This window comes from Sprattus sprattus (genome assembly GCF_963457725.1).
Source record: "Sprattus sprattus genome assembly, chromosome: 17".
Classification (NCBI taxonomy): Eukaryota; Metazoa; Chordata; class Actinopteri; order Clupeiformes; family Clupeidae; genus Sprattus; species Sprattus sprattus.
Window position 1 is genome coordinate 23,574,822 of NC_137915.1, and position 25,067 is coordinate 23,599,888.

At 44.5% G+C, this 25,067-nt stretch overlaps 1 protein-coding gene across 1 annotated transcript in view; it reads left to right on the top strand.

The window, feature by feature from the left end:
- Positions 1-6,038: 6,038 nt before the first annotated feature.
- Positions 6,039-25,067, top strand: part of LOC308378557 (cadherin-12-like) — a gene marked incomplete at both ends in the record, with an annotated part of 67,100 nt that continues 48,071 nt past the window's right edge. Inside the window, 2 exons of the mRNA XM_080855498.1 lie at positions 6,039-6,278; positions 24,615-24,909. Of these exons, the coding sequence (XP_080711624.1) occupies positions 6,039-6,278; positions 24,615-24,909 (535 nt within the window). The remainder of the gene's footprint in view (positions 6,279-24,614; positions 24,910-25,067) is intronic.

A 25,067-nucleotide genomic window follows, 5' to 3' on the forward strand; every position in this document is an offset into this window, starting at 1 on the left:
ACATGAAGAAGAAAAAAAAAAGGAAACAGGAAGAAACAGTATGAAATATGATGAAAAAAGGCAAGCATCTGTTTGTGTGTGATCAGACATTATTGTTCAATCTGTGGTCTGTGTGAGCGGATGTTCCCTGAGCATCTAAGAGCGTTTTTACCCATCCCTATCTCTCTTCCTTTGATCACAGAGTTCCTCTGAGCTCCTGGTCTACCTTTACTGTGTTCCCCACTTGCTGGCTTTGGTCTTTCAGACTTTGTGTTTGAAAACTGCTGGATCAATGACCTTGAGTTTGCAGGCCTGGCCAAGGTTGCTTGCTGTCTCTCTCTCTCTTTCTCACTCTCTGCCAGTGGCAGAAGCCTCTTACAACAGGAGGAAATCACTGGTACCTTCCAGAGAAGAATGATGCCCCCCGCACCCCTTTAGAACTGAACCTTAACTGGCAATGCCCAGAAAAGAAAATTCACCCCCACACAGCATATCTCGTGGGGTGATTAACCCAGGACCAAGTCCAGCTAGGAGTCCATATTGACGCCCCACGGCCAAATACAACCTGGCTACCTTCAAAAGTATTGACGGTCCAATTTGGCAAGCCAAAGTGCTGTTGATCCTGGGACGTGATCCAGCCTGGCTCCCCATTAAAAGCTTTTACATGGGCACCTGGTGCCCCGATAAGGCTGAAGAATTGCCCCAAAAGAGGGTCTGGGTCTTTTGGGTAACTGTGCTGTTTCTTTCTTTAAAGGTAGAGCCTGTGATTCTAATCTACTTTTTTTTTTTTCAACTTCAGTGAATTAGCTCTCACGTTCCTCTAGTGGTCCGTTCTTTGTGTGTGTTCAAAAAATGCTCCAGCGTTAATACACAGTCCTGGCTCTGACCAAGCTATGCACAATTCCAGCCAATCAACATGTTGCCTCAAGAGCACAAAAGGAAGGGGTGTAATTTGGTTGGCTATTGAGCTCAGATATCAACAACATTTCACAGAAATAATAACAGACTGTACCTTTAAGTATAAAAGCTGTAAAGTTCAATATGGCATAAGGCTGAGGGGATAAACCTCACCTCAAAAGATATCAAGAGTTATGAATTATAAATAGCTGGAAAGCACATCCAGGCACATCGATATGGGCAGCTTCTTCTGTTTTAAATTCAGCTGGAAAAGGATGACTTTAAACTGTATGATTGCTTTACGTAATGGCCAGACTACTCTTTTGTCTGGCTTCTGTGAGTTAAGTGAGTATCAAAGCCCCAGTGGTGAGCGAGTGCTGTGGTACAGCTCGGCTGTGGATGGAGTGTTTATACAGTGGTGTTGAGTGAGACTTTAAGCTTCAGCTCTCGGTGTGAGTCGAGGACGCGAGGTTAATCTTGCCTCAGCAGTCTGCGCGTCCCTGTCGAGTCAACACTTTTGTCTTCAATTTGTTTTGTCTTTGTTTGGCCACACCATGGTTCACTGCAAACCCTCACCAGTCACACACACACATACACAAACACACACACACACACACACAGCAGGTGGAGAAGACAGATACAGTCTGCCCTGAAGGGCTTACCTAATGTGCTATGCTTGGTGTGTGTTTAAGGGTGTGTGTGCAAAACTGAGAAGAAAGAAAGTGTCTGTGTGAGGGGGAACAACAAGTTTCTCTTCATCAGCCTTCTTTCTAGAACATGACCTCCTTGATTAAACTTTGATGTCTCTGTAATTGCCATACCACCCTGAGTTATCTGTGTTTGTTTGAGTCTGTGTGTGTGTGTGTCAGGGTTATAATCGTTAACGAAAACTAACGAAAAAACGAAAACGAGGTGTGATTTTTTTTGTCGTTAACTGAAAGAAAAATAAAAACGAAGCTTTATCAAAAAACGATAACTAACTGAAACTGTATTGTGTCTTTACAAAACTAGCTGAAATAAAATAGAATTATAGAGAAAATGTCTTTAGTTTTCGTCTTTGTCAATGTATTTCATACATAACGTAGTCCTAGTCAATTCTATCTTCCTCTATACCGCTTTTAGTACACGCCCCTCGCCTGGTATCATAGCGGCAAAAGTCGAGAGAAAGCAACAGAGTTTCAATTTGAGATTACCTGGAACAGTGATGTGCGGTGAGGTTCCTGGCTGGTGAGGCACCGACTCTTTCAGATTTAGATTTACAAATATATAAACCCAATACAGTATATTAAATCAGCATTCGATTGGCAGCTTGCACATTGACTACTGGTTGTTTTTCAGCATTCTTAACACACACATAGGTAGGGTAGCTACTCACAGTTGGCAACTGCTAGCTTGTGTTGAACTCGTGTGAATGTGTGATTATGCACTCGTGAATATGAAGTCTTTCATGCAGTTCCACAGGCAGGCACCCTGAGGGTTTCTACCTTCCAATATAATTTGAAGAGTTAAATCGACAAGACTTAAACATCAGCTAGATAACGAGTTATCATGTCATGCAAATTTAGTTCTTCCATTTAAACCGTTTAAGGTTATTAAGTATCCTTAGCTAGCTAATCAGCTAGCGGAGCAACTAGATAACATCAACCAGGAAACACAACTTTAGCTGCAATTTAAGTTTAATTTCTCAAAATCAGCTCACCAAAGTGATCACAAGCACTTGTGTGGTGTTAAATGGCTTCACATAGACATCAAACAATCCTAAGAGAAATAATGGGAAATCAACGGAGCAATGGCTTACTCTGATATCAATGTAATGTTAGCGAATGAGGAGTGAGAAGGCCTCCTCCCCCTACTACTATTTAGTCTCCGTGTACACCCAAAACCAAATCTATTCTTGAGGTTCCAAATATTTTTTAAAGTAATTTGGCTTTGAATGTGAGACGTCGATCGAGATATCTTCTCTCCCGTTGTTTAGCATACCTTTTAGCTAGGGCATTGGTCTCCCATTATTGATCACTTCATGTTTGGATTGAAAGTACGGTTTTGAGAAATGTTTTAGCTTAGCTATAGAATCGTCCATTTTTGCAGTCAATTTTGCAGTCAATGACCTGCACCCCCCATCCCCCCCCCCCCCCCCCCCCCCCCCCCCCCCCGTCTGATACATTTCGCAGTAAAGACTAAAACTAAAACTGAAACTAATAGAAACTGAACTCAAACTAAGCATTTTCAAAAAATAAAAACTAAACTAAACTAGCAAACCCGCTTTATAAACTAATGATAACTACACTGGCATTGAAAAAAAACTAGTGAAAAATGCAAAACTATTATAACCTTGGTGTGTGTGTGTGTGTGTGTGTGTGTGTGTGTGTGTGGAGGTGAAGGTATGCACGTGTTAGTGTGTAAGTGTCTTTGTCTACAGTGGGGATCACAGGCTATCTAGACATTTTTTGTTTTTGTACAGCTTCTTCCATACCCCTCACTGAGAGCGCTCTCGCCTTTATGTATCATCTGCAGAGGGGAGTGACAAAGTGAGGGGCCCCCTCACAATGCTGGTTCAGCTGAACTTGTGTGTGCAGAAGAAGTTTCTGCCTCGGCCTCTCCTCTGCTTTGAGCAGGGTCACATCGTCACACATAGAAACACACACACACACACACACACACACACACACACACACACACACGCACAGACTCACAGACACACACACACACATAAACAGACGATCTCTCTGCGAGAGCAATCTGAAACCTCCACCTAGAGATAAGAGCTGCACATTTGAAATTCTAAACACAGTCCCTTGAGAATCCTTGCTGAAAATAACATACACACAAACACACACACACACACACACTATATAGATTGTACACACACACACACACACACAGTTAAACACACTGACACACACTTACACACTCTCAGATAGATACCATCATCATCATCGGCAGAACAAAGAGGAGGCAGGAGAGAATCTCCACCTTCGAGAGATTGAAATGCAGTGTGGCGGCGTGGCTTGATGATGTGTCAGTGATCTTCGGCAGCTCATTTGAAGGAAACATTCAGCCATCAAATTACCAGCCCTAGCTGGTGGAGGCATCCATGTTGTCAAATGACACTTTCAGAATGATTGCGTGTTTGTCCGTGTCCAAGTGTCCTTGTGTGTGTGCAATGTATGAACAGTGTGTGTATGTATGTGTGTATGCATGTGTGTATGTATGCATGTATGTGTGTGTGTGTGTGTGTGTTGCTAACTGACCTTGTGTGTACGTGTGAATCTGTAGGAGACGCTGTGTATACGAGTTTCTAAGTGTGTGTGTACGTGTGTGAGTGTGTGCCTGTATTGGAGGGTTCAGTGAGTCCCTCTGGAGGTTGCGTTCAGACAGCCAATCACTTGGATCGGGGCTGTCTAATGGCAGGAGGCATTGATTTGCCATCCATCAACATTATGCCAGAGGAGATGAGCACAGGCCTCATTGGGAAAGAGAGATGAGAGGGCCAGCTAATGGCCCCGGTCACAGCGCCCACTACTGACACACGTGGGGGGATAGAGTTAGGTGGTGATGAAGTTGTCTGCTATCTGGTCTAGAGTGTGGTAATTGTATGCACACACACACACACACACACACACACAAACACACACACACACATACATACACACACACACACACACACACCAGTGGTGGTCCGTCAGGGCCTTCAAGGCCTTCTCTGCTGGCCTAAACATCATCAGAAAATAAATGTAATAAAATAAATTTAATTTTAATATTTTCTTTTCATAAATATCTATTCAATTATTCCCTATAGTCCATTATCTTCATTGCATAACTTCCAGCGTAGTTAATTTATGTTAGAGCTTTCATCCAATCATATTTCAGCTATCATGTGTTGCTACGCTCTTCCCCGAGAACAGAAATCTTCCCTGAGGCCTTCAGAATTCACATTGAAGGCCCGTGTACATCTGATTGGTTATCACAACTGGCTGTTTCAGTTCATTTAAGTTGAATGAACTGAAACAGACAGTTGTGACAACCAATCAGATTTCGAGTTGGCGACACTGGGCCTTCTAGAAGGCCCGGAAGATTTCTTTCCTCGTGTTGAACGTGACACGTAAACGTCCTTTGATTGGATACTGAGGCAGACCAGTGCAGTGCTTCAGTGCTCAGTTTAGCTGGCTAATGTGAAAACGACGTGCATCGGTTTCAATGCTTATTATGCTAGTTGTTTCAATTGGTAAGACTAAATATAATTACATTAACCAACTCAAATTAACTTGATAATTCCAGTTTTTGATACAATTACAACGCCATTTTCAAGACGGAACTTTCAAGAAAAACTGGATATGGTGAGGATGGGAAGTTTAATGAAACTGCTTTGCAGGTGGGACAATGCGATGTTTAGTGGACAAACTTGTTAAAGCTTTCGGTGGACTTAATAAAACTTTGTAGACTAATCCCTGAAAATCGCCTTTTATTTTTAAGTTGTGACAGTAATATCCAAGCGATCATATAACTGAGAGTTTACTACTCTTAATGTATTGTTAATACGGGTGTATTGATTTTAAATGCTCCGGAAATATTTATAAAGTCTGTTGTACTCGACTATGTTAAGGTGATGCAATGCTCACTTATACTGCCTTTCTGTATAGCCTAAATATAATGGTTCGAGAGCCATGGCGTCATAATGATGGTATTAGGAGGTGGATTGACTCAGTTTAACATCGTGTAGGACATCGCTGAAGGCCCAGTCGTGAAATGCACGGACCGCCACTGACATACACACAAACATCCTCACTCACAAACATCGATGTGATCTTTTCACTTTCACTCACTTTTCCTAGTCACTCAAGCTATTTTCTCTCTCTTTGTTCTGTCCCTCAGGTGATGCTCTCGACCACACAACGAGGAGTCACTGGCTGAGAGGGGAGTGATCATCGCGTGACCCAGTCCTCCTGGAGAGGGTCTCCAAACCCCCAGACCTCCTTCCCCACCTCTCCCCATCTCTCCTTTTCCTCTCTCCCACTCCCCCCCAACAGCCACCGACCCCCTACTGCATCCAGCCTTCTGGTCTCATCTCTGGGGATTGTGCTCTATTGCTGCATTTTCTTTTCTTTTTTTTTCTTTCTTTCTGTGGAGTTCAAGTCGGGAGACTTTGACCTCAGCGTTCGCCAATGCTTACAAGGAACTGCCTGTTGCTGTTCCTTTGGCTTTTCTGCGAGCAGGGCTCCCCATCCCCCATCCACTCACCCCCCCAGAGCAGGCTGGGTAAGGAGCGGCCGCGCCACCTGGTCGGACAGTTGGGGGGGCATCATGGGGGGGCCGCGTTCCAGAGGGTCAAGAGGGGCTGGGTGTGGAACCAGTTCTTCGTGCTGGAGGAGTACATGGGCTCGGAGCCGCAGTATGTGGGGAAGGTAAGGATGGGATGATGCACATACTGTAAACACATACACACACGCATGCACATAGACACAGCACACACTCACAGACACACACACCCACACACACACACACACACACACACACACACACAGACACTGTAACATCCCCACAGCAGACATAACCGCATACACATGTATACCCAAGCACACCAAATTAGACATAAACACACACACACAAACATATGATGGATTCTGATGCAAACGCAAACAATTGTAATAAGGCAGCCTGTACCCTGCCACCTCCAACACAGGATCAAGGAGTGACTTGACAGTCAAAAAGGCAGAGCATATACACCAGGCAGGTAGAACAGTCAGCATAAACCAGTCAGTCATGATGCAGACACAGATCAATCTGCACAGATGGTTCCAGTGATGACTCCGGGAACTCTAATCCCAGTACAAGACAAGCAGTGTCGGGCTTATTTACTTCATGACTTTTCCATTCTGGGACCCAGATGAGCCCTTAGGGTGTCACCCCGGGACAGAGGGACGCCTTTGGAGGTGATAAGACAGCTGGAAGAATCGCTACCTCATTACTTGATGACAAGTGGATTTTATTTTACGTCAGGCGGCTATTTCCTGAGGGTTAAAGCTCCATATTACACAGATGCATAAACAGGAAAACAGCAGTAGTTCAAGTCTCTCACAAATCTCCTTAGACATAAGAATACAGGCACACACAGAAACAGACACACACATAAACAGACAGACAGACAGACATACAGACACACACACACACACCCACACACACACACACACCCACACACACACATACCCACACACATAGACAGTGGTGAACAATTTGGAAGTTATGCATAGTCACTCCCTTGCACATTCTCTGAGATGAGTAAGTGGCTAGGGCAATGGCCGATGAGATGTAGACTCTGTGCACACAGATGCAGAGTCCTGGTTTGCAGGGGTGAGTGCACTGACAAAAATGCTGGCGACTGAAACAGGAGAAGATTGAGACTGAACAAGGAGGGGACAACTTATGCTCAAACATTTCACCAAAGCAACGTATCTGCAATATATGCTGAGTTCAATTCATAAATGTGAATGTAAATAAGTAAAAATTCCATGGTTTAAGAAAGGGGTGGACTGAGCAAGTAGGATGACGGAAGAGGTAGAAGAGAGAGAGAGAGAGAGAGAGAGAGCAAGAAAGAGAGACCTGTTTTCAATGAAAGGCTTTAAGACAAGGTGAAAGAGCAGCAATGACTGCTGCTTTTATCAGCTAAGCATCAACCACAGTGGTCCAACTACACCCCCTCTGACGTGTCCCTTGGCACGCAGCATTGCTCTGGCCTTAATCTAATATCTGGTGTCTTTGAGAAATGTCATTTTTTATGAGCGCTGTACAATATTAATAGTGCCAGGGCACCGAGAGTCAAATCAATACCCCCCACCCGCCTTCCTTGGGCTCTTTGCCCAAGCTGGAGTATCGACCCATTATCATCAGATGCCCAGAGACAAGGAGGGGTGGGGGGAGGGGGGGCTGGTTCAGATGTGCCCTTGCAGGAATAAATTGGGGAGTCATGGCACCGTCGGCCCCTAAAATAAGCCCATAGATCAGGTGGAGGGGAGGTGTTGGCACTAATGACTGGCAGAGAGGCAGGGGCCCCGTCACTGCTGGCCTGATTCACCACCGCACCGCCACATTCAGACTCCCACACTCTTCCCTCTATCTTTAGTCCTCCCTCATGCCAACCCATCCCACGCTTTCCCCGCTCTCCATCTCTCTCTTTATCGCTCTCTCTCTCTCTCTCTAGCTATCTTGTTTTATTTTTTCATTCTTTGTCTGTCTGACTGTCTGTCTGTCACATTCACAGTCTCTCTGTCACATGCTGGCTGTATTGTGAGATAAAAACAATAAAAATGTCCCAAAAAAGCTTTTAACCATGAAATAATGCAGTTATGTTTTTAAAAGGAACGTACAACAAACACAGCAACTCTTTTCTCTTTCCTTCCTCTCTGCACAGAATCCACTGTTCACATTCTTCAGGTTTGGTTCTTTAGGCCGCTCAACCTAAGGCCCTATTGTCATTGATGGGCAATTTGCAACGGGCAAAGACCGCCGTGCATGAACTAAAGCTAATTAAATAACTTAGCAAAATAGTTTTCCTAATTAAATACTATGAGCAAAATCCTAAGCACAAACATGGGTGGGTCAGCACAATGCTCCGACAGGCCACATGTGGCTTTAGTTCTTGTGCGACAGACTTCGCTCGACGCCTGTCAATGTAATTAGGGCCCCTTGTCTATCTCTGCCAAACTCACATTCATAATGTTCTGGAACTGTTCCATTGGATTCAGTGGCAAAGCGAATGAGTGTCAGTCCAAACTTGACAGAGATTGGTTCAGGTACTTGCTAATGTAACTAATGATGATGTGAAAGAGATGCAGATCTGGAGAGCTTAGGCACAATTACCTTACCCTCAACAAAGAAATATACCACATTGTGCAAAAAATGTTAACATCCTCTTTCAAATTGACTGCAGCTACATTGACCTCTTTGCATTTCAAATGAAAGATCTAGGATGTTGACAAGGCCACAAACACACTCTCCTATCAAAAAAGAATAAATATAAACTGGAGCCAACAACATTTGGATTCCTTCCTTTTGTGCTGGTTCCATCTCTCCCTTTGCCATCTCTGAAACTGGTTTCATCCTCTTTCTTTGCATCACAGCCATCTGTCCTCAGGCTGGATGTACCTGCTCTCCCCAGCTTTCTCCATCCCAAACACCTTGAACACTGAGGCCTAAACAAGTTGTCCACAGAGACACAAGGGCTTGGCTGGATTCCCCTCATGCAAGTTAGCATGGACAGCAACAGACAAGAGAGTCAACTTCAGACTGCTGCAATAATAACACATACCAGAGATATAAATGTCCTATTATTAGGTGTGACTCGAGTCCTCCTTCCTCCAGGCTGAATTGAGTTACACATAATTCACTCTTGACACTCATACTCACACTCATTAGCAGTGACACTGGTAACAGACGTTGGGCTATGTTATGATTTAATACTGACATAGCATAATAGCATATCATAACAGGCTATAACTGCCTAAACTCTTTGGAGCAACATATTAATGTATGAACAGATATTTTTCCAGGTTAGTAGTTAGATACTGACATGCAACTTACAATCTTTGTAAACTAACTCTCATTGCTAAACTTGGATCACTCAGTCTCGATTTGAACTCACTCAAGGCGACACTGTGGTTACTTGCACAAACATATCTGTTCATGAGCTACATAGTCCACACCTTAGCTCAGTTGACTGTAGCCCTCAATGCAGTATAGAGTGTGAGTCAGTACACAAAAAATACACAATGCCTCCTATTTCCTGTCTGTATATATCCCGGACTCCGTATCTCCACTCCTTAATGTGGTGTCAGGGACTTTTTTCTCCCACTTGGCTAAACATCTTTTTTCTGTGCTAGCTTAAGACCCCCTTAAGTAAAGCTCTCAGCATGTTTTGGGCCTGCAGTTGTAATTTGGAGCCTCTGGCTTACCAGCGGATAATGGTTAGACTGGCTTATCTGCCCGTGGTGTCATGCCAATCATGTGTTTGTCACACACAGAAACACACACACGCAGGCAAAGAAACACACACATCCAGACAAACCACACAACCTCCACCCCCACCCCCCACACACACAAACCCACACTGCAGGCTGTCAGTGGCAGCCCTGTCACCCGCCGAGGCAGGGTCCCGTTTGTCCCACCTCCTAAGTCAGCTAATCCATTTCAGAGGCAGCATGCCAGAGGGCAGGACACATTCCCCTCCATGGAAGAGACAGCCAGAGATGAAATCACACACCATAGAATTGGTATATATATATATAAATATATAAGTCAAATAAGGCAGGGTGAACAGGGGATTAGAGAAGTAGACACACAGAGCCTCTGGGCAAGAAAGATAGAGTGATAGATAGACTGATAAATGGGGAGAGGGAGGGGGCAAGCAAGTGAGATAGAAAAGAGAGAAAAAGTGAATGAGTGAACAGAGATGTCAGTATATGTGTGTGTGTGTGTGTGTGTGTGTGTGTGTATGTGTGTGTGTGTGTGTGTGTGTGTGTGTGTGTGTGTGTGTGTGTGTGTGCACACACAATGAAATGTGTTTGTGTTTGTGCATTGTTAGTTTGAAACTGACATGTGAATGAGGACACTCATTAATTCATACATCACCTCCTAATAGGACCTCTCTCTCACACTCACACACCCACTCACACACACACACACACACACATCGACACACACACATCGACACACGTGCCTCTCAGACACACAAATACAGTCTGTAACACAAACACAATCACTGGCCATTAATTTCAATAACCGCGCGAGCGAGCTGCGGACGAAAAACAATTTCATCTTTTTGAGGTGTGTTTGCTTAATGAGTGGGGCTGTGATGAAGCACACACTTCCACCGCCACCCGAGCGTCAAGACGGAGAGGCAGCACTCCAAACTTGTGCCCTTTATGGAGACAACGCATCTGCCATTCCACTTTTCTGAGATGGAGTGATTTGATGTCCTTTCTTTTTTTCAGTGCTTTTTCTCGTGATCCCTTCTTCTTCTCTTTTGTTCCCTTCCTTTGTACTTCATTTTACTTTCATGCATTTACTGCTGTCTGTCTCTGTCACTTTCATGCGTTTACTTATGTCTCGTTCCATTCGTTTTCTTCCACTCTTCATTTCATCACACTCTCTCTCTCTCTCTCTCTCTCTCTCTCTCTCACTCTCTCTAATAGAGGTGGGGAGAACAAGGCAAATGGAAAGTGCCTGCATGTCTTCTTCATTGCCATGATCACGTCATGTGTTGTTTTACATCGCTTGGACCACTCTTCCTTTCGGACCCCCTGCTGATAAGTAGATGATCGCGTGTTGCGTTCCCATGTTCTGTGGCTAACTTCAGATGGAGATTTCCTGCCAGCAGTTTCCCTCAAACCGAGCATGGATGTTAACCATCCACAACCCTCCACCATCACCCCCGCCCCACACACTTACACACACACATACTTATCCCCCAACTCTCCATATACCTCTGCACACCATGTCCTACTAAACCAGACTTGCATCACTCTGATGAATAAGTCATTGGCTACATTGGAAAGGAAGTTTGCATTTGGAAAGAATGAGAGTGGGGGATGGGAGGATGAAGATCCTAGAGGAAGTAAAAAATGGATGGAGAAGGGGTGAAAATCTATCAAAAGAGAGAGCGAACGAGAGAAATGGAAAGATGGAGGAAGAAACGGAACGAAAGAGATGAAGAGGTAAAAAACCAGAAGAATAGATTTGTATATAACCTCTCCCCCATTCGACACGCCCCCCTGATGTGATTACACGCACGCCGTTTCCTAACTGCTTTCGGTTTCTTGACCTTAACGTCGCTTCAACTCATTAAGTCGCAAATAGCGGTTTGCGTCTTTGCTTTAATGTCACTAATGACATGCACCATTGGCAATTTCTTAGAGCTTACGGGAGCGTTTAAATGGGTCTCCTCCAGAGGAGTGCTACAGCATAACAAAGGATCCCTCAGGCTTTTTTACCCATGACACTGGCAAGCGGCAGTCGCACTTGAACTCCACTTGGCAGGTACTCTTGCGGCGGCTCCTAACTGGCACGTTGTTCACGGCACTCTTAAAATTGCATGTTTCAATAGTGACAATGACTCAGAGGGAGGCAGAAATTCAAAGTGGGGGAAAGTTTTGACACTGTGGCAGCAGATTTAGTTTGCGGTCATGACATGAGAAAAAAAAAGAGGCAGAAAGTGCTGAGTTCTGTCAGGATGCGAAAGGAAAACACAGCAATGGCAGGATTTATGTCTTTAATTTCATTTCATTATTTCTTTTCTTGTTATTTGTTAGTAGACCACCAGCCGTCAATCTTGGGATGATAAATGCAAGCCAAGCACCTTTGCACATTTGTTGTGACTCTTCAGTGTGTCACGGTATAAAATACAGCCACAAGAACAACTAAAAATGGCTTGGGTACGTGTATGTCAGAGGAATGAGCTGAAATGAACTGCAGTGTGTTGTCTGCATTCCGCCCCACTTTACCGGAAGGTGAGAACTGCCCATCCTGCCTTGCTTCTCTCTCTCTCTCTCTCTGTCTCTCTCTCTCTCTCTTGATTCGCTGCCATGCAGTTTTTATTCTTAGCTAACTTAGATTCTTGTTTGTGAAACACTTATTCAAGCTGATGACAATGTCAATGACAACACACGCACAGATGCAGACACATTTAGCAAGCTCCAGCCTCTGGTCTCTGTGGAATCAATACAAATCTACCATTATGCCCCAACTTTCGATCAAATGATAGCGCCTGAGGATTGCCATTATGGATCTCCTCGGGATACTCGATCTGAACCAATATTTTTTGTTTATCTTTTGAGGCTAAAAGTGGGCTATTAATAATCTCCTTTAATTTAGTTTCTCATCCTCTAATTTAATTCTTTTGGCACCAAATTTTGCACATCGACTCGGTCAGAAATGTGCAACACTGAGCAGAAAAGCGCATTGATTAAATCATAAGTCTCGGGCCGGCCAGCCAGCGTGTCTCTCTCTGTGCTCGGTTCTTGTGCTTTGCTAGCTTGCTTGCTACACACTACGAGACGGCCAATTCCCCTGCCGCCTGTGAGGGGGCAGTTTACAACACATCAGCAATTTAGTGTTTATTACAGTGAAAAAAAAGCCTGGCGAGCCGCTGAGAATATACCAGGCGAAGCAGTGCGTATACAATTCAACAACGCACCGCCACAGCTCCTCGACCTCCTCCTCCCCCTCTTACTTCTCTGGCCTCCCCTCAAGCCACAACCAAGAGAGATAGATAGGGAGAAAGGAGTGAATGAATAGAGATAGAAAGAGAGAGAGAGAGAGAGAAAGAAAGAAACTAATGGAGACTAAAAAAGATGCCCAAAATGATGAGAAGAGAAATGCAATCAGTCCGGTGAGTTTCAATCAAGCCACATCCTTTTTATCCCAATCAAGAGACTATGTCCTGCTGGCTGGGAGGTAGGCCACACTGGCTGACTGGGCGTCTGAGGCGTGATGAGCAGAACTCGGCTTGGAGGAAATCCAAAGATACAAACTCAATGAGGCATGATGATTGAAGGCTCTCTCTCTTCATTTTTTTCCGCTTTCCTTCTGTCTCATTCTCTTTCTATCTCAGCTGACTCTGTTAAGCCAGCAGTAAGCTCATATTTTGTCTCTCTGTCTGTCTGTCTGTCTATTCTTTCCCGTGCGGCACTGTTCACTCAATCAGGCTCTGGATAATCTCGGCACCTCAGAGCTTGATTGCCCCTCTGATTAAACACTATGGCTTTTTTATTCATCCGCCAATTGTCACGCCGCCTCCTCGCCTCTGTCTGAGGCCTTAATGAAGATCCCTACACGTATGGAAGACGGTGGCTATTTCTCTGTTTGGTCAATAGCTCTATATTTATCGAATCGGTACCCAGTGGATTTTAATTCAGCTGCTGATTAAATGTTCTGCTGTGCTGATTAGCAACATGAATTCTGGTGCCAGACACGACAACTGCATCTGCATGTGAGCAAGGGATTTCATTTTGTAGCATTTACTTATTCTGTTTTCTAGGGGTTTGCTTTGAACTTTGCTAAACAACTCGACGTAAGTTATGCACATTGTTGCTTTCTGAAAAGAAGCTACTTAAATGGAAAAGGTCTAGAAATGTCTACCTCAAAGGATGATTTCTCTCTGCTGGTCTTCTGAGAAATGCCTCCGCAGTCAGTGAGCATTGTGAGCGAACAGGCCCACTGGTTGTTACGGTGCATTCTGGGAATATGCAGGGAGCAAAACATTCAGTGCACTGAAGCAGTTCTGACACCAGGGCTCTGTACAACATGCCTGCCTCCCCAGGCAAATCAGTTACCTGCTGAAGACGGGAGCGCTATGAAACGCACTCGGTAAACAGCGAAGAGCGCTACACCTGGAGACCGACCAAGTTTGCTGGCAATGGAAGGCAGGGTTTGCTTTGGCTCAGCTTGACAGAGGGAAATTGAGACTGTGCGTTTGAAGACAAATAGGTCACACACAGCTAAAATACACATAACTGGACTCACACACGCACACACACACACACACACAAGCACTCACAAACACACACTCCCACTTTCATCTGGATTTTACCCACCATATCAAGGAGCCCAGCCCCATCTGGACTTTCACTTCAGCCACACGTGTGTGTGTGTGTGTGTGTGTGTGTGTGTGTGTGTGTGTGTGTGTGTGTGTGTTTGAGTGTGTTTGAGTGTGTGTGTGTGTGTGTGTGTGAAAAGGAAGAATGAAAAGGTAGAATGTTTTTCAGTTTTTTTCATCAGAGCACTCACAGGGATAGGATATTTGAGACTCTAAGCAGGTGTAAAGTCCCTAATACACCTACAGAGAGAGGCAGTGACACACCACACACACACATACATACACACACACACACACACAACACACACACACACACACACACACACACACACACACATACACACACACATACAGTAACATACACAAAAACAGAGAGAATCAGGGGAACAGAGAGACACACACAACTGTGACCATAAAAAAGTAGCTTAAAATCTAACACAGCATCACACACATCCTTAGACTTTGACACACACACACACACACTCACACACACACACACGCATACACACACAGCCCACACACTCTCACAAACACACTCACATCTGAGAAGTAGCTTACCGTCCCTTGCACAAAGACACCGACACACATCCAGACACAGTAGCAGCTCACCCAGCTCTAGCATGTGTGTGTGTGAGTGTGTGTGTGTGTGTGTTTGTGTGTGTTTGTGTGTGTGTGTGTGTGGATGCTTGGCAGCTTTGGTGCGGGTAGCCTGCTGAGTGGAGGGATTGGGAAGAGCTTATCTGGAGGAAGCACTATTGTGTTACGGAGCGTCTGGAACAGGAGGGCTCAGAAAGCCCCTGTCCCGCCCTGCATAAAGGAAGGAACAGATACATTAGATGTGTTCCAAGATAGATAAAGAGCATTAACCGCGTGTTATTACGGATATCACACCTTCCTAAGTCTCCGTCTCAATTTGATGTTCTCTTTTCGTTATTTTCTTTGCTTCCTGTTTGTCTTATCTTTGTTTCCTTTTTGTCTTGTCTCCTCTTGCTTATTTTTTCTTTGCTTCAGTTTGTTTACTCTTCTGTGTGCCTCTTTTTTGGCTCCGTCTTTCACTCTTTTTTTTCTGTCTTTCATCTTTTCTTTTTTCTACCTGTTTCTTTCACACACATCACACATATGTGACATTCACACAGTCCCTCCCTCCTCTGTGCTCTTTGTGTGTGTGTGCATAGAAATAGCTTATATTTTAAAGGTCCCTCATTTGAATACAAGTCAATAAATGTCTTTTAGTGGGAAAGGGCATCCTGTCTCCCCCTACAGCTTGTTTACGGCTGTGGCGGCCGCTCTGACAGGTAAAAGCCTCGCCTACGTTATTGATGACTTCGTCACACCACAGCCACACACACAAACACAGACATAAACACACACACACACACACACACAACTAAACACACACACACCAAACCTACGCTAAGATTTATGATTCCTGTTAGGCTTGCCGTTTAAGCACAAAGAGAGGACTCATCATTAGGTCATAAAAATCTTTTCAACACGACTTATGAGAGAATAGATCATCCCTCTCTCAACAAAGACAGCCCCAAACTGGCAGTCATTTGGAAGTTGGCCTCATCTGAAGTAATGGGAAAACCCTAATGTCTTTGCAAAGTCCATGACAAAGTGAGAGTAATCTCTGGAGAGGCTCTTCTGATGATCACAAACAGTTTGTGTGTGTGTGTCTGTGAGTGAGTAAATGTCTGTGGGTGCAAGAGTGAGAGAGGGGGAGAGTGTGTGTGTGTGTGTGTGTGTGTGTGTGTGTGTGTGTGTGTGTGTGTGTGAGTGCCGTTGACTGTAGGGTCCAATAAATCCCTCCATTGAGGTTTCCAAAAACACTAGCCATATCCCTCCTTATTCAGACGCATTGAGTGCACTGACCCATCTTCCTCCTTGGTTAATTGACTTACTCACAAATCAGATGAAGAAGGTATTACTAACTGTCCTTCGCCTGAAAGAGGAAGCTAAAATAATCAAAAAGACAGACACACACTTGCTCTCGCTGGTGACCTATATGCTAACGAGGGTTTTCACGCTCAGGGACCCCGTTAAGTAGCCTGCAATTATGCCGTCGGTATGGCAGTAGAGCATGGCTAAAGCGATAAGCGTGCGTGTGTGTGTGCTCTCATCGTCGCATAGGGTCAGTGAACTGAGGATGTGAGTGGACAAGTCCGTGTGGCAAATCACTGCGCCATCCTATCAGCGCGTGACAGGTCTGTGTGTGTGTGTTTGAGTGTGTGTGTGATGGAGAGTGTGGAAACGTGTCAGCCTTGCCGAAGGCAAGAGATGGCACGAAATAGCATGTCTGCTATCGCATGTATCACTATCCACGATGGCGTCAATATAACGTCACTGCCTAGTACGTATCACAAAGACGAGGGAGGAGAGGGACTTACTCTCCCTTTACCATCTGTGGTGCGTTTAAAGTTTCACCATCTTCCCCAACTCTCAGGACACTGTTGTTTCTGTTAAGGTCTGTGCCTCCATTATGTTTCTTTGCTGAGGGTAGTACACAGGCCAAATTAAATGGCAGAGGGGAGCCCTGCAACATGAATTATTGAATGAGACGCTCAAAGGCTCAGACTTGATGTGTGCGATTACAACAGTGCTGGCAGAGAGTGATGCTGTGTATGTTGGCCATGACGGTATGCAGGCAGTGAAATGCTTGAGTGAAATGCAGTGCCTAAGAGATGTGTCCTTCCATAACAATGTTCGTACAGCCTCTTCCTGGGCCTCTGACACAGTGAAGGCAACCCAACACTTGATACCCATTCCCCAAAGTGTCCTCCTCACCTATCAAAATAACCATGATCTGCAATCATGAACCTAACAGTAGCACACTATCTATAATACCCACAAACCACAGACCCCTGTGCAACTCCCCCTCCCACCGACACAAACACACACACACACACACACACACACTCCCTAGTAAATGATATCATGCCTTTACAGAGAGTCAAGTGCGAAAAACCGCGACGTCAAACTCATTCTGGTGGAGGCAGCAAGAAGTCATTGGCTGACAGGATTACTCCTGCTCAGCATACGTGTCAGGTTTCACCGCTAATCCGACCAGTGCTTTCATGCACATTAAGGCATTGCAGATGTACAGAATAATAATGAACACTGATGAATAACGCTGCCAGCTTCGTGGTTTGTGTGCGGGGGGGTTTATAAGGATGGCAATGGTGGTAAAGGTTGGGGGGGGGGGGGCTGGTCGAGGGAGGAGGGAGAGGAGGAGTAATGATGTCGTTCATCTGTTCTGCCAATATGATACCTTTTCATATATTGTTATATCCATTTTAATAATGAAATTTCTGCTTGAATTCCTCTAAGAGGCACATTTCACAAATGCTAATGCCCCAATCAGTATCACTTACCGGGCCTCTCCAGCAGTTTCTATCACCACGCTGACAGAGATTAATCGCGTCTGGCTAAAAGTGCATCTATTCTTTCTGTCTCTGCACAGGTACGGCATATTATTAAGCACTCTGGCATAATGTCTTCTTCACTATATCTGATAAAAAAAGTAGACATTTTCTAAATTGTAGGCAGTGAGAATGAAAAAAAATTGAGATGTATTGTCGGGGAAATCTTTCCCCAGATAGGATTCCTTGGAGAATGAGCAGCTGAACTGCAGTAGAGGCAATGTCTTTGCCAGGCTACCAGGAAGAGATCAACATGAAAAGACATAACTTCAAATGCTGTTGCACCTGCTAATAGCCAAAGGAATATAACTACTCAGAAATATCCATACATTCTCCTGCAAGCATTAAACCGAGATATCAGATAAGAGTATGAACGGTGCAGGGTGAGATACCATCTGATGGGGCACTGAAAGTTGAGATATTGGGTTTGGAAGGGGGGAAAAAATCAGAAAGAGAGAAGATCTATGTGAAAGCTATCTGTCAGTCCTTATCAGCGCCGCCTGTGAGAGCGCGCCGGGGTGAGACGCGCGTCTGCCAGACTCCATTTGTCCATGAGAGGATTTACATCCTTCATCTCTCTCCACACTCCTCCTGTGCGTGTTTGCTGTCTCATTCTACCGCTCTCTCCCTCTCTCTGCGAGGCAGAATGGCATCTGAGTTTTTGATAGGTGTTTGTTGACTGTTGGCAGGTGCGAATGGCAGTCCTAAATTAACTGTGATTTAACCTGCAGCCGAGACAGCTGAAGCAGTCGCTATCAGTATGAAATAAATGACACAGACATGGACAGACAAACACACACCACAATGGGTGCACAATGGCTCGCTATTGTCATTTTATATCATGCTCTCACACACAAACCTAACAAATAGATACATACATGAATATGTCCTCTAATGTTCAGTTTATCATGAATGATTGTGCTGCTCCTCTTTCTCTTTCTACTCTCTCTCTCTCTCACACACACACCCACACACACACACACACACAGACAGCGGGAGAGAGAGAGAGAGAAAGAGAGAGTAGTTGAAATTCTTCTCCATCACAGCATGTAAGCACAATCTCCCCTGGCATATGCATTCCCCACTTGCAGCAGATATAATCTTGCTTTCTCCGGTCCAATTACCGGGCATTCTGCAGGGGCTGGCCACATTTACACTTTAATCACTCAGCATAATCAATACCCTGCCGCTCTTCATGGCCAATGAGAGGCCTGGGGACCGCCTGGCCACAGAACAACAACCTGAGCCCAGTCCGAGCACATACATGACCCAGGCCTGGAGGAACACGCTTAAACAAGAACGATAAGTATGTACACACACATGCACTTAATGATGCCTGCACATATATACCTGTGCATACAAAAACATATATGCACACATTCTGATTTAATGCATTTAACATCTCAAACACGCACATACGCACACACATAGACACACACACACACACACACACACACATACACTCATGGCCTGTAACTCAAAGGGTCCTGGAGCAGTGAGATTGTCTTCTCTCTGATGAGGCAGGTGTGTATGTGGACACGAAATCGATCTTTACTCTGACGCCGTGATCAATGCCAAGTGACTGTTGCCTCAGAGTCACCAGAAGCACACAAACACTCCTGCCACAAAAGAACACACGCTCGAGCTCACTCTCTCTCTCTCTCTTTCCTCTCCTTTTGTTTCCTTCTCTCCCCCTTTTTTCCCTCCTTCCTCTCTCGCCACCTCTACATGTATACAATGTCTTTAAAATCCATTTGGGTGATTGGGGTACACAAAAGCCAAAGCCTGAAGAAGCTTCTAGAGAGTTCATGTCAAGTAGGAGTGCAGGCTGATGATAATGAGGCTTTCATCACTCTGGCAGCTTCTGACTGTAAACAGTGCTGGAGCCGTGGGTACTCACCAACCATTTGAATTGCACCTATTGTGCAGGGAGGAATTGTTTAGAGGTTTGCACTCAGACACCTGTCTGGTTTTCAACAATGCAACAAACTAATGGTTCTTGGCACAAATAGGAACAAAGTTTGGCATAGAAGAACTACTGTGTACAAAGTTCTTGAATGACAAGCCCAGTTTTAGTAGAGAGTATAGTCTGGGAAGAGAAGAGATAGAGGGGACATTGTCAGTACTGTTTTGGAAATTATGATTCTGTGAGCATTTGGGAATAGTAAAGTGTTGACATAGACCATGTTTCAATTGGAGCGAGATCGAAGACAATATGGCTACTGTCATGGAGATTTGGGAAGTGACTGTTCTTATTTATTTACAGAGGTTGAGCAAAAAGTCGCTTAGTTCTTTTGGGGTAAATTACATTGGGCCTCCTCTCCCAACTAGGCATAAATTGAGCTAATTTACAAACTGTGCCGAGTTGGTTCAATCACTTTCAATTTAATCGGGATCAGCACTCATTAGTTGCACCCTTAGCCCTGTTTGGAATCCAAGAATGGAACACTTCCAAAACTGATTTGAATGAGGGGTTTATCTGAGCCAGCCATTCTGTGCACCGCTGGGCATTTGCCTCATAAGAAACAAGCATACAATCTGATTTTATTCATGTTTTCAACCTCCTTCTTGAGGAATTATAGCAATTAGTGCATCCACATGCCTAAAGCAAGAAAAATACTGAGTGAGACTTTTTATTTTTGTTGTTTGCTTTCTCCTAAACTCTGTGAAACTGGAGCTGCCATTTCCCAGATCCTCTCTGAAGAGAAAAGTGGGTCTAGATTCACTTGAAATGCAGTTGGTTTTCATGTCATATGCAAGCCTGCCATGAGACAGTTGGAACCTGTGTCGACTGCACTCTGCGTTGGCAGTAATGAAGCCAGCCGCCAAACGGTTACGCGCATAACGCTTCAGTGCTCACAGTCTCTCTCCCTCTTTCTCTCTCTCTCTCTTTTTGTTTTTCCTGTGACACTCTATTGCTCCCTCATTCGCTTTGCATTATCTGGTGTCTGATCCATTCTCTCCGTGTCTCTGGGTTTGCACTGTCTTTTAAGTGTTCTCTCTCCCTTTCTCTCTCTATAAATATCTCTCTCTCTCTGTCTCTCTTGGTCACACTTTCTCTTTCTCTTGCAAGCAGCGTTTGCTTGTTCTCTCCATCTCATTTTCTCTGCTACCTAATTCACTTTCATTGCACATAGTGTTTTTCATCAACTCAATTTATGTTTTGCATTATTGAATTTGCATAACAATTCCTTGATAATATTTGATTTAGGCCTGGGACAGTCAAACAATGTCTCCTTGCTCTGCACAACTTTAAAAAAGCATAGCTTAACAACAGAACATGACAAGTTTTTTTTTTAATCTTTTGGCCCCAAGCTGAATCGCCATAGCATTTCTGCATTATGCATGCACAATAACAAAGCAATTCCTGTCAAGGCTTATTGAAAAGCACAAAGAACAGGAAGGGTGGACAGACATTGTAACGGAATGATAACTGTAACAAAAAAGAAGGTAAGAGAAGAAATAGATGCACAGACACATGGAAGGAGATAGTTCAATAGATGGACATAATGAAGAGCTGTGTGTGTGTCTGCTAGTTTCTCTCTGAATGCTGTGGAGGCAGAGCCTGGCCTCTTGTGTTTCTGCTCCCTTAATGGATCCCTTTATGCCAGTGATTACTATTGTTAGACTAATGGAATTTTTAATTAGTATCACCCAACTTTTCCGCTGCCAGTTAACGAGCACATGTGCCTTTTTCCTTTTTCTTTTTGCTCTGCTTCCTCTTTCTCTCTGTAACCCTCTTTTTAATTCCTCCTACCTTTGTTGTGTCTTCTAATTGACTGGGGTGATGAAAAGATGAATAGATTTTACCCTATGTCATCTCTCTATCTCCCACTCTCTCTCTGGGTGTATGTGTGTGGGTTTGTTTTTTCTCGGTGGCCTCACTGAAAGTTGTCGGTGAAGTTGGAGGTCTAGGTGTTCTTTCGCTGTGGCAGGCGGCGCCGCTCACACGCTCTGCTGGGCCTGGGAGTCCTCGCCGGGGCCGACCTGGGTCACAGTTAATTCTGTTCAGACACTGGAAATGAGAGTGTCTATGCAGGAGCGTGACTCCAGGAGAAGCCTCGGGGCTTCGGAGCATTGTTAAGAGTTCTGCCATGCTCTGGAGTCAGAGGCAGGAGTCAGGAGCAGACACTGCAGTGTGCTGTGCAATGGTCCTCTTTGACAAATTGTATGTTTACACTCACCTGCTTTGTAAACAGCAGAACGACAAAAAAATTAAAAACAGTCCAACACGTATAATCAGCTACAAAAAAATTGTACATATCAGCACACACACTTAAAGTACACACATTCTCCCAGCTACACAATCCCACACAAACCGCTTAGTTTTCTGACACAATGTGTATCAAAAGCTGAGCGTCTGAAACCAGCAGTGGGAGCGGCCCCCTATCCACCAGCCGACTCTCCCTGGGGCACGGAAGCCGCAGAGTTATCCGAGAGTGACGCTGGGAAACAGCGATGGAGAGGGAGGATGGAGCGAGTTTGATCTCCACAGCACCCCCAGGCTCCGGTGCAGAGCCAAACTCTGCACAAAAATGTGCTTTCTGCAGAAAACATGACATAAAGAGGTCAGACAGGGAAAGCACTATCAGAATGTATGATAATTTTTGTTAGAAAGAAGCATAAAGACATTTTAGAAGGCTTTAATAAAAACCAGTTGGTGGCCTGAATAGTTAAATATGAATATAAACTACTGACGCATTTTTAAAAGAAAAATGCAAAGTGTGATTACTCAGCAGTGGTAGAGGGTCACTAACAGTAACAGCATGGATCAGTCATGGGAATAAAAACACAGAAACTATACAAGAACACACATATATCAATGGCAAGACATCTCTATTGCCATCATTACTTTATAGCCACTAGCAATAGCCACTCACTATTAGTCATCATCTGGTCTGCAGGGACAGGGGTACCCACATCACAGAAATGGGTGTTCTCTGTCTCATCGAAACAGCTGGTATTTGTTAATCAAACTATTTTATGTTGGCCCGAGAACAATGTGTTTGTGTATTGTTGTATATTTTCTTAAGCAAAGTGTGTGCGCACATGTTGTTTCAAGACAGATGGGCGATGAACGCGTTTATTTGCCTGTGAGCTAAAACAAACCTGCCTTTGCTTCTTTTCTGTCAGAGTATTATTGCCACACACTTTTTGCAATAGAATGATGCATATATTTTAACCATGTTATAAGATTTTCAGACGCATTTTTGTGTTTACAGTAGTCATGGCTTTTTCCGCATATCTATTATCCATAATGAATAACATAGCCCCAATGAATATATTCAATGACACTTCATACATTTAAAAGTGGACAGTTGAACGTGTCTGCAGTTTTGGCAGCCATACTGGACTTTCCTGAACTGTGGCAAAGTTCCCTGAAGTGTTTCCCCATTCATTTCAATCACAAAGCGGTGTACACATCAGGATCACGGCTGTGTGAGCACTGGATGATTTCTGTATCTATAAAACTATCGAAAATAAATAATTGATTCATTCATTGCTATTTACAAATATGAATGGTGTGTGTACTTCCTCCAAAGTCTATTCAAATATTGTTAGGTGGATGGCCTTATTCTTTCAGTTTTGGGCCACCCTCTCCAACACCCCTTCCAACACCTCCACCCCATTGTAAAGCCTTCTGTTTTGTTGCTTGAAATTGCATCTATTCACAAATGAGTCTTGGGCTGGGGTGGGCATTCAGTGGATCTCATCCCAGCCCTCGAGTTTGAGTGCAGAAAGGAGGTGGCAGCACCCATGCAGCTCTTCTGTGTCACCGTTTCCCCTCTCCCCATCTGGGTCATTAATGTGACATTGTCCTATCTGACAAAGTGGTATTCTCCACTCCAAAAGCCGCCCTGGCTCTGCCAAATCCACCCTTTGGATAATTCCACCGTGATTTTGTCCCCTTGTTTAAATGTTTAAGCAGCCTCAGCAGTTTGCTTTCATTGTTAACTGCGTGTGTTAGTCCCACTCCGCCAATTTCCAGCAGTTCATCTACAGTCGCGCTGTCCACTTTCGCACTTAGTGTTTGCTGCGGGAAGGAGAAAGAGGGATGAAGAAAGAAGGGGGGGGGGGGGGGGGGGGTTGCCAAACAAACATGAGCTGGAAATGCTTGAACGAGTGCATTCCCCTGGGGGTTCCACTCTTGATTTGTACTGCTCTGTGGTCAGTGTGTGTTCGAGAGAGAGAGAGGGGATGAGGAAAAAAAAGAAAGAAAGGTGAAGAGATAAAGTAGAGGCAATTTTCAATCAAACATGCCCCATGTCCCATTCATGAGCAGGGACTGGTAAAGGGAATAGAATGAATGAATGTGACTCAACGTAGCAGTGGGTGAGAAGGAGGAAGGAGGCACAGAAAAAGAGATACAGACTGCACAGAAAAAAAACATGTTCTGCTCTTGCAGGCTGTGAGAGACTTACTACAGATCCATATTTATGTTTAGAGAACGTAAATTAAACACTGTTGTTCAATACATTCAGGAATGTTTTTCTGTCTTTTTACTTGTAAGGGAATTAAAGGCTTTTCGGTTACATTAAACCAGTCAAATTTTTCATCTGTATTCACAGTACACTGAGAATTACACTCATCCAAACAGGTCAATAGATCAATACAAGGCAACTCACATTTCCAAAATTCTTACAAATGGAATACAAAGGCTGTCTGCATATTGAGTTGGTGCTGCAAGTTGCTCTGGCTAACAGGACTTGTGTATTTTTGTATCTCCTCAGCTGCACACTGACATGGATAAAGGGACCAGTGCGGTGAAGTACACACTCTCGGGGGAGGGCGCCGGGTCCATATTCACCATCGATCAGACAACGGGCGACATCCATGCCCTGCGGAGCCTGGACCGCGAGGAGCAGCCCTACTACACGCTCCGTGCCCAGGCCGTGGACATGGACACGGGCCGAGCCCTCGAACCCGAGTCGGAGTTCGTCATCAAGGTCCAGGACATCAACGACAATGAGCCGAAGTTCTTGGAGGGGCCCTACACAGGCAATGTCCCAGAGATGTCCCCAGTTGGTAAGGCCCAGCAATGCAATTAATGAATGCAGAGGCTCAGGTCTGATATGGGTTCCCCCCACATATAGAGTATTCTATCTGTCCCTGCTTTAAGTACACCTAGTGCAGTGTAATGGTGATGCTCCTGATTAGCTTCATTAGCTGTGTTCAGATAATCA